General features: G+C 56.0%; 1 protein-coding gene across 29 annotated transcripts in view; it reads left to right on the top strand.

Annotated features, from left to right (window-relative positions):
* Window positions 1-3,165: 3,165 nt before the first annotated feature.
* The window catches only part of KCNMA1 (potassium calcium-activated channel subfamily M alpha 1), a 730,062-nt gene continuing 723,304 nt past the window's right edge, over window positions 3,166-9,923 (top strand). For 3 of the 29 annotated variants that reach the window (XM_046026770.1, XM_046026771.1, XM_046026780.1), the window contains exon 1: window positions 3,226-3,985. In XM_046026770.1, the coding sequence (XP_045882726.1) occupies window positions 3,608-3,985 (378 nt within the window). In that variant the 5' untranslated portion in view covers window positions 3,226-3,607. Of the gene's footprint in view, window positions 3,986-9,923 lie in introns of all 29 variants that reach the window. The other 26 variants (XM_046026774.1, XM_046026773.1, XM_046026779.1 and 23 more) reach the window with 16 other exon arrangements.

The raw sequence follows: 9,923 nt of genomic DNA, 5'->3' as shown, positions 1-9,923 counted from the left end.
CGGAGGAGCCTCTCTTTCCTCCACCTTGGAGTCTATCTGCTGGTGGGGCCCTCCTTCCACAGCGTAATGGCTGCAGCAGAGAGCAGGGACACTTAGCCCCAGTCCTTATCCCAACCGAGGGGCTCGTTGGGTGCAGAACAGCAAATTGGGGGCAGGGAGCAATAGTCTTGCCTGGACTTGTCTTTCCCATCATCTGGTGCCTGTACACACATGAGCTCTGGTTTGGGGTCAGAAGCCGTGGTTGGCGTTTGGCTGTGTTTTGGATCACAGTAGTTACAACCCAGACCTGTATAATATTTTCTTTTTCTTCCTTACAAATAACCCTTTGTTATTTGTAGGTAGGTAGGCAGAGCAGTTCCTGTTTTTATTCCAATTTTACAACTGAGGGAACACGATAAACCCAAGGCACTGAAGTTCATTTTAACTTTGAGGTTCTATTCCATCTTGTAGAACATTTTCCCCAATGGGTTAGACCAGGTGTGAGTTTCCCGAAGCTGGTGGCCAGAGAGGCAGGCAAAAGCCTGATGAGGGCTCTTTCTGGTGGATGGTGGCACTCTCATTCACTGCTTACCAGTCGGGCCATCCCAGGAGGTGGTGTGGGACTGGAGTTGTAGGCAAGGTAGGATATTGACTTTGATGGCAAGGAACTCGGATGAATTGTGACTCAGCCTAGGTTTTGTCTAACAGAAGTTGCCAAAACCTTTAGCCAGCCCTGGCAGAGGTGATGAAGAGAGCAGGAGACAGGACGATGGGATGGCGAAGGTGACAGTGGGGGAGAAACGCAGGTGGGGATTCCGCAGTTGGGGTGATGAAGTCACAGCAACCAGTGGTTTCCCACTAGTAGCCCCAGACTGGTACTTCAGGAGAACTCAGGTCATGGGGGCTGTCCAGGAATGCCTGAAGAGGGGTCACGGTGTGTGGAAGCTCAGTTTTAAGGGGAAGGGAATCCATTCTGGGGATTTCATATCCCTGTGAGCAGACAATCCTGTCCTTCCTGTTCTTATCATGCTATGGGTATTTTATTTTTAAATTTCAAATCTTATACTTGATTTAAGGCAAGTCCTTAACGCTCCTGGCATATGCTGAGGCCCAAAGGGAGCAAAGTACAGCCATTTAGAGGGCTAACGAATCAAAGGAGTCTCAAGGTCTCAGTTACCTCCTTGCAACAACTCCACAGCACTTTTGGGGCCGACCCTTAACTCAGTGCTGGGAAGAACCCAGGGTCTTTGCAAGGACTTCTGCAGCACAGATGTGTTGAGAGAGCCTGCTGAACATGAAGGATGAGGCTACATGTGCTATCTGGGTGACCATTTCACTTTCTGGAAAATACCAACTCCCTTTTATGCATTGCTTTGTTTGTTTTGAATAGTAAGATTATGTTTATTTTTTGTTATGTTCAGTTAGCCGACATATAGTTCATCATTAGTTTTGGTGCAGTGTTCAATGGTTCCTCAGTTGTGTATTACAGCCAGTGCTGCTCCGTTTTACATGTTGATTTTTGAGTACAAAATTCTCAAGAACTCTTACCTCCTTCTATTTCCCCCTTTGACTTTGGCCCTGACTCTTTTCTCATGGGTATGTGTCCTGAGCCCAATGAACACATTCTGAATGAGGTTTGGAGAAGCTGCAAACTTTCCCTTCTGTTTCTCTGCCCTGCCAAGCCTCCCTTCTGGGGTCTTCCCCAGCATCCCAGCATCCTAGGCCCTCTAGGGGTGAGGGGCGGGGCTGAGCTCTGGTTCAGGCAGAAACAGGGCTGGGCCCATACAGTAAAGGATGCTAACTTGGCTCTCACCACAGGAAGGGCTGAAAGGAACTTGATAATTCCAATTAGTCTTAAACTAATGAGCTGGAAAGTTTGGGGAAACCACTGTGGGTAATGAGGGAAGAGTGTGACCATCTTCTTTCTAATTAGCCCTAGAAAAACTTGTAGTCCAGCTGGTAGCCAAGAGGAAGAGCAGTGTACAGAGGGAGCAAAATTTCTGAGAGCGTCACAAGAGGTTTTTCCCTGTGGTGTAGCGATTGAGGCTGCTGAACAAAACCAGGCTTCTCCTCCTCTTTAAAGGTGAGGGTAGGAGGGAAGACCCTAAATGGGGGAAAGGCAGGCTTGACTGGCCCCTTCTCCCAGCTGTCCTCCTCACATAGTGGGGTCCGGGGCTAGATAAAGGGGGAGTGACTTTGGGGAACTCAATTGTCTATTGTAGCCTGCACCATCCCTGAGGCCAGGTCCCCCTTGCTCATTTCTTTTTACTCTCTTAGGCAGGCTCTGTCCCTTAATAAAGAAAATGCTGCTGTCAAGGGCCAAAGACCACCCGCCAGCCTCCAGCTATACGTGGGGCACTGGGGCACCTAGGAAGGGGGTAGGAAAGAGAGAACTAGAGGCCAGAGCCGGTCGAACTAGGGTGTGTATCCAGAAGGGTCCTCCTCACTCCCACAGCCCGAGAATTTGGGGGGTGTCCGGCCTGTGGTGTCGATAGCTGGTCACTCCTTCCCTCCCCACCGGGGGATCCTTTGGCAAAAACGACCTGCCATAGGTGCCCCGCCATCCTCCTCAGGTCCCCCCGGGTTGCTCGGCTGGGGGCGCAGCACCTTGGAGAGAGGCACCCGATCCCGAATCTTGATTCGGGGCGCTCTACCTTGCGTTCTGGGACTCAGGGGCTCGTGCCAGGGGGCCGCCGAGGGGTCAGCCTGCCCCCTGTCCAGCTCCGAGCCGAGGCGAGCCGGCGGTGCAAGCCTCCTCCCCTCCCGCCTCAGGCGGCCTGAACCCGCGCCCGCTCCAGTTGCTGCAGCTGCCGCTGCTGGCGGCTGCGGGGAGCGCGGGGAGCGCGCCGAAGAGGCTCGGGCGGCGAGGACGGGGACGAGGAGGAGCCGGAGGAGGCGAGGAGGAAGAACGAGCGGAGGCCGAGGAGGCTCAGCGGCGTGGCGACGCGGCTCAGGGATCCCGGGGGGCATGGGCTAGCGGCCGGGGCGGCCCGGCAGCCGGACGCTGCGGACCTTCCGTGGCCCGACGCGTGCAGGGGCGGCGAGCCGGTGCCGAGCGCAGCCGGGCACGGCGGGCTGACGCGGGGGCGTCCCGGAGGAGGGGGCTGATTACCCATTATTAACTAGTTGCCGCCTAATAAGCCAGGAGCGGCGGGTGAGCGGCGCCGGCTGAGCGCGGGGAGGGTCCCGGTCCGGAGCGCAGCGCACTCGCGTGGCGCACGGCGGGCAGGCGCGCGGAGCCGGGGCGGGCCCGGGGGCGGTGCAGACCCCGGGCACGGGCGGCCCGCGGCGCCCCCTGGCTCTCGGCGCTCGGGGCCGGTGTAGCCCCGGGCGAGCGGGGCGCGGGCCGGGGCGGGGAGCTGCCCGCGCGCTCCATCCCCTCCCCCCCCCCCCGGGCGGGCGGCCGGGGGGAGGGCGGGTGGCGGCGGCCCGCCGTATATATCTCGGCGCACCCCGCCAGGTCGCGCACAGCGCCCCGAGCCCAGGCGCCTCCCCGCCCCCTCCCCGCGCTCCGCGGCGGCGGCGGCGGCAGCAGTAGCAGCAATATGGCTGTTGATGGGTGTTCGGGGTGGCGCTGGCGGCGGGAGGAGCTCCCCCGAGCCCCTGCGCTGGCTGCCCGTTGCTAGCTATGGCAAATGGTGGCGGCGGCGGCGGCGGCAGCAGCAGCGGCGGCGGCGGCGGCGGCGGAGGCAGCAGTCTTAGAATGAGTAGCAATATCCACGCGAACCATCTCAGCCTAGACGCGTCCTCCTCCTCCTCCTCTTCCTCCTCCTCTTCTTCCTCCTCCTCCTCTTCCTCCTCGTCCTCGGTCCACGAGCCCAAGATGGATGCGCTCATCATCCCGGTGACCATGGAGGTGCCGTGCGACAGCCGGGGCCAGCGCATGTGGTGGGCTTTCCTGGCCTCCTCCATGGTGACTTTCTTCGGGGGCCTCTTCATCATCTTGCTCTGGCGGACGCTCAAGTACCTGTGGACCGTTTGCTGCCACTGCGGGGGCAAGACGAAGGTAACGCGCGCCCCGGGCGCCCGCCCCCTGCGCCAGCCCACCTCCTCGCTCCTCACCGCGCCGTGCCGCCCTCCATCCCTGCCTGCCTTCCCCGCGCCGCCTGCCCTTCCCTCCGCTCTCCCAGCGCCCCGCTTGGCGCGGCGGGCGGCGCGCCGGGGCTGAGGAGTGGCCCCCGACCGGTGCGCTCCGGGACGCGGACGCCCAGTCCCGTCCCCTTGTTTATGGCGGGGTCGCCGGCGGCTGCGGTTGGGGCCGTGCGGGGGTGGGGGGGGAACGTGCGCCGCTCGGGGGCCGGGATGCGGGGTAGGGAGGGCAGAGCACGCGGGGCCCGAGGCCGCTGGGGGCCTCCGGGTGCGTGTGCCGCCAGCCTCGCCCGCCGCGGCCGGGCTCCTGGTGGTGGGAGAGGGGGGAGCACGTCGGCCGCACTCCAGAAACCTGTTGGGGAGACGAGTTCGTGGAGTCGGACGGCTGGGGAAACCCTTTGGGCAGGGGAGAAAATTTTTTGGGCAGGGGAGAAAATTTTTTGGACTGGGGAATCCCGGGGGAGGAACCCGGCCAGAGGAAGTGTGGGGACCTCGGAGACAGCGAGGCAAAGTTGGGAGCTGCATCCCAGTTTTGGAGGCAACCCACGGAGGCTGCCACTTTGGGAATGTGGCGAGGTCGCACATCTGATGTCACCTTCCTCCCCATCCCTTAGATATTCTCGTGGAACATACCCCCGCCCAAAGTTCTTCAGCCTCTGTATTCTCGCCCCCCACGCCACCTTCCCTAGGTCCCCGGAAATGCCGCCGGTGGCGGGGAGCTGGAGTAAGGAGGTCCGCGCGAGAGCCTCCGAGGCCGCGGTTTCGCTCGGAGCCTCCTCCCCGGCTCTTTTGAGGTGGCTGGATGTCGGCTTAAGCTATTCCTGGCGCAGCAGACGCCCACCACCACCGAGGCTCGCTACACCTTAAGTATGGTTGCTAGGCTGACTGCCTGGTCTGTCGCCGCGTCCCTAGAGATGTCCTCCCCTCCCACCCCCCCCTCCCCGCACTGGCTGAAGGTGAGGGGCTGGGGCATTTTTTCACAGAAAACTGCAGAATGAAAAAGAAAGAACTGGAAAAAAAAAGGGACCGAGCTGCATTGTGTTTGAGTAATTCCCATCCTAGGGGACTTCACGGGGCCAACAATTTTCGGAGGGAGGGGAGATCAAAGGGAATAGGGGACCCGTTCAAGGTAGAGGCAGGTCTGGGTCATACACCTTCTTCTAGTAAAGTTAATGCCAGGACCCCTCAAACTTCCACCGGGCTCCGCAACTTGTAGCAGCCTCCTTAGTAGCTATGGGAAGTAGGGAAGCCAGGGCTGTGGGTGAAGGACAAGGGTGAACCCAGGCTCTCTCTCCTGATCATTAATTATACACCGCGCTGGGTGCTGGAGCTCAGCTGTGTTTTGTGGCAGCACATTTGTGTTTTGGAAAATACTGGTGTGTTGGAAATAAGGGAGAAAAATAAAAGCCATCTCTCTCTTCCTCCTCCTCCCACTTCTCCGGAGGCTTCCAGATGTTGGCCAGGCAGCTTTGGAGTTACCTCCTCCACACTGAGGTTTCTCCTTACTTGTCCAGGTGGGAAACCGCCCACGTTCCAGAGACGCAAACAGGCTAAGCAGACTCAGAACCATGAGACCCTGAGACCATGCTTCTTGCCTTAGTCTTCCTCTTAACTCCTTGTTCATAGACATGTTCACTCATCTCCTCCTCTCATGTTCTTCAGTCCTGGAGTTGTTTGATTTTTTTCTTTACTGAGAGTCCATGTCTGGCCTTAGGGGAGGGATAGCTCCTGGTCATGGGCATCTAAAATGTTCAAAACCACGGAGTGGTTTGGGAGCAGTTTTTAACAACCTCCTCATCCTTAAGGAATTGGGCATTCTCGATCGTAACGAAAACTTTTTCAATGAGTCAAAGTAAGTTGTGGTGTTTTTGTGATTGTGGGGTTTTAAACACAGCTTCCATGTCCTTTTACCCTAGGGATCCATGGATGTCACGGCAGTCCCTGGGATGAAATGCCGATTGGACTGTTCACACAAAGAGTCTCTTTCACAAATGATGACCAAGCATTACTTGTGTCAATCTTCTCAAGAAAAGAGGTTTTTGGCAATGATCGTTAGAAAAAGCGATCCCTGTCTACTAGGCTATACTTTGTAGCTCTGAGACTGGCTGAGTTGACCTAACTGGAAGTTTCTACAAAAAATCAGCCTGGGACGAGAGATGCTTGCAGTTGATTGGGAACTTATGAGGCGAGTGGAGGATGAGGTCAGGTCACTTTTAATACCATTAACGTGTACTTCAAAACACGCCCAGAATCTCTTAACAATTGCCCCTTGATTTGGTCGCTTGAACCATGGGTAGCCAGCTCATTAATAGTAACTTAGGCCTTTTCCGAGCTTTTCTTTCTATCCCCGAGGGCTGTATTTTTACTGCCATCATGGTTTTTTGTTTTTCATTCTTTTCACTTTTCAAGTATTTGATAGTTGTCGAAGTGTGGTACAGAAGAATGCATCCGGCCTAAGCTTGGAATAATGATTTTAGTGCTAAGCTTCCCAAGCAAACCGAGACTGCTGATGCACAGAAGTCTGTCGGCCTTCAGCTGTGCTCGTCCTCACCCTCATTCAGTCCCCAGATGGTTTGACCAGGAGCTGGGGTCCCAGGGAGGGCAGGTGTCTAGCATGTGAAATTCCACGGGAGGTCAGTTTCCACAGGATGTCCTAACATCACAAGTGTTTGGCCTCTGGGAGAGCACCATCTTTTTTGATCAAAGGAAGGCAGGACTATGGGCGTGTCTCATGGGGCTTCTCATCTGATTCACACCTTTGGCCTCTGAATCTCAAGTGGTGAGTGACTTTACTGTTTTGAAAAGAATGGTATGTGGACTTTTTTGAGAGCACTAATCACATATCCCCCTGTTGGGAACTTGGGCACAATCATCCAGAACTGTGTTCTTTGCCGTCCTTTTTCACATTATTGTTTTTCTCTGTTGGGTTTCATCAGAGGTCTGTGCTCACGAGGCTGTGACGTTTTGAGGTCCAATCCATTTGCAGACTGTAGTGAACAGTGAGCAGCCTAGGCAGCCTGGAGAGGGCCGTGACCTTGAAGAAGTCATTTAACATCTCTGGGCTCTTTTACCTTGTGTTTAAAATGTGGAGATTAAATTCTGCAGCTTCTGATGCCCCTTCCTGCTCTGTGATTCACTGTCAGTGCTTGGAAGGAGTTGAGAACCTACGGGAAAAGTTTCTAGCCCAGAATGTGTTTTTCAGTTTTTCTGGCAAATTCTTTAGGAATTCAGCCTTGGAGTGCCTCTGTGTCTTTATTCCCGCCTTCTCCTCTTCCAGCACACGGTCTGCTTCTCTTCAGATTAGTCTGGGGAAACCGAGGACAGCTTTCTGAGGGAGCTGTGGCTTCCTCTGGGGAACTTGAACGCGGCAAGGCCTAGGCTTACGCCCGCTCTCAGTCTGAGCTGTCCTCCCTGTAGAAGTTTGGGCTTAATCAAGCCTGGTGTGCATGTAATGAATTATTGAGGTGTCGTCTCCATGGCCGTGTCTGAGAAAACAACACGTTTTCTCTGTCAGGTTCATGACTAATATAAATATCAGATCCCATTATGGCTTGGTAACTCCCCAGGGTCTGGTCCAACGGATCCAATCCGGGCTGGAGCTCCAGTGCCTCAGAATTCTTGAGTCCAGATTGGCCCTGCTGCCTCAACACGTCTTGGAGATTGCCAGCAACTGGACAACCTTCAGCTAATTCTCTCTGGTCAGATCACTTAGGGTGGCCTTGGAGAAGCTCTCGGGTCCCACTCACAGGGGAGTTCCCGCTGACCTTCCCTCGAGCAGAGGGCGTTTGCTTCCCATTCCTGGCTCACTCTGTGGAAATGCACACTCTATGAGGGACTCGGCAGTCAGACCCCAGTGCCGATCCTGGATCTCACACTTATGAGCAGGGCGTCTTTGGCTGGCAGCCATCTGGAGCTTGATTTCTTCATGTGTGGAAGGAGCGTAATGGTGCAGCGTCCTTGGTAGGATGCTTATGATGAGTAGCAACCGTGGGTATAGAGTGCCCAGCCCGTGCCTGGCACTGAGCAGGCTCCCTGCAACTAGCTCCACGAGTGGTCAGTTTGTTTTCTCCTCGATTCCTTGAACAATTTTGGCCCCAGGGGGGCACAGACTACAGCACATAGAACTTTTTTTCTGGCCCAGAAAGAACCTCTAGACTCTGAAGTCTGCTGTCCTTGGGTCCAACAACCACTTCGGGTCAGACGGAAATTTGGGCTCATGGCTCTCGGCCGTTGCAGGCTGGGGGGTGGGGAGGGGCAGCCAGTGAGGGCTCCTGTGTTTTGACGGCCACTGTTTGGATGGTGGGGACCTCAGTGTCCTGAGTCTGGGTCTCCAGGAGTGGTAGACCTAGACCATGTGAGCTGTTTGGTAGATGGGTAGGGTTGGCCAATATCACACCATTAAGGGACCACATCCATCCCTGTTACCCTAGTCTGGAGCTCGCAGACCTGTTCCCCTGATGATGTCACCATTCCCTGATGATGTCTGATGATGTCACTGTTCCCTGGCCAGGGTTCTCTGTACCCGCGCCCAGCTTTCCTCAGAACAGTGTTTCCCAAAGTGTGTTCAGGTGAGTACTTGCCTTTACCTTGTGAAAAACGTTGCGAGTCATAGCACACCTGAGCAGCCCCTTGGAGAGTCACATCGCAGGCTTGGAGAGTCCTGTGGTAGAGAAATTAGTTAAGCTGAGCTTAACTGTGCTCCCTCTGAGCTGACTTGCCCAGCTGTCAAGCCCGCTGTGGTGGGTCAGCCTGTGACCTTGGGCAAGGACTTTGCTGCTTTGTGCCTCTGTTTACTCAGCTGCAAATTGGGGGTTGTCACAGAGCACAGCCCTGTGGGGTAGGTACTCTATCTAGCCCTATTCTATAGACTTTCCTAGGGGGACACTGGTGCCCTGAAGTCTTGGGCTGACTCTGTATCCAGGTGCGCTGGGGACATAGCCCAGCATGCATCAGAGGAAAGGAAGAGCTGCCTTATCATTTGGCATGGGGCAGAAAGAATTCCAAGGCCAAGACCAAGTGGGCCCCCGTTTGCCTTGCTACTCTTCTCCTTCCTGGATGGGGACATTCATTGGGTGCCTGGTAGTGGGGAGTAAGTGCTTGCTTTGGGTCTTTCTCTCTGTCTCAGCAGGACAAGAGAAGTGTGCCGTTGAAACAGGCTGGCCCTGGACCGCAGTGCCAGGGCCTCTTGCTCGAAGTGGGCAGCTGGGGTGTCCTAGCTCACGGTGGCCGTGCCAACCTGCGCATCACAGCAGCCCACCCCACCTTCTTGGGCCTTCAGAGCCATGGAGCCCAGCCTCTGTGGCTCCGGTGGAACGGACTGCCCTTATGCAGTGACATTGCAGCTCCCGGGCCCTGCGGGGAATCCTGGCCTTCGTGGACACATGTCTAGGGGTCAGACAAGGTCAGGCCTCCTGCAGGACCTTTGAAATTCCACAGCCTTTCTGGACCCTGCAGGGAGCAGACCAAAAGTGCCTCCTTTTTTGAAATGCTTCTTGAGTGGGGGGACTCCTGGCCCTGGGCGCACAGGGAAGGAATCTCCGCCTCAGAGCAGGGATGTCCTAGCCTTCTGGGTAGAAGTCTCAAGGAATGTTTGTTCAGTTGGATATCAGATCTCTGCTTCCAAGGGCCAGAAAGAACATCTGTTGGTCTAGCCCTGGGGCTTCTCGCACCTTACTATGCATAGGAATCCCCTGGGGAGCCATTAAAATGCAGCTTGTGATTCCAGAGGTATTGCAGACAGGGGTGGGAGGTGTGGGGAGTGGGTCCCTGCTTGCAGACCAGGTGGAGAGGGTTGGGCTCAGGCCCCTCTGAGCCGCTATGTGCTGTGTCTGGGCCCTTCCTGCAAGAGCTGACTG

The sequence above is a fragment of the Meles meles genome, chromosome 13 (genome assembly GCF_922984935.1).
Source record: "Meles meles chromosome 13, mMelMel3.1 paternal haplotype, whole genome shotgun sequence".
NCBI lineage: Eukaryota > Metazoa > Chordata > Mammalia > Carnivora > Mustelidae > Meles > Meles meles.
Note: the sequence above shows the minus strand (reverse complement) of the source record. Positions and strands in the feature narration are given on the sequence as shown.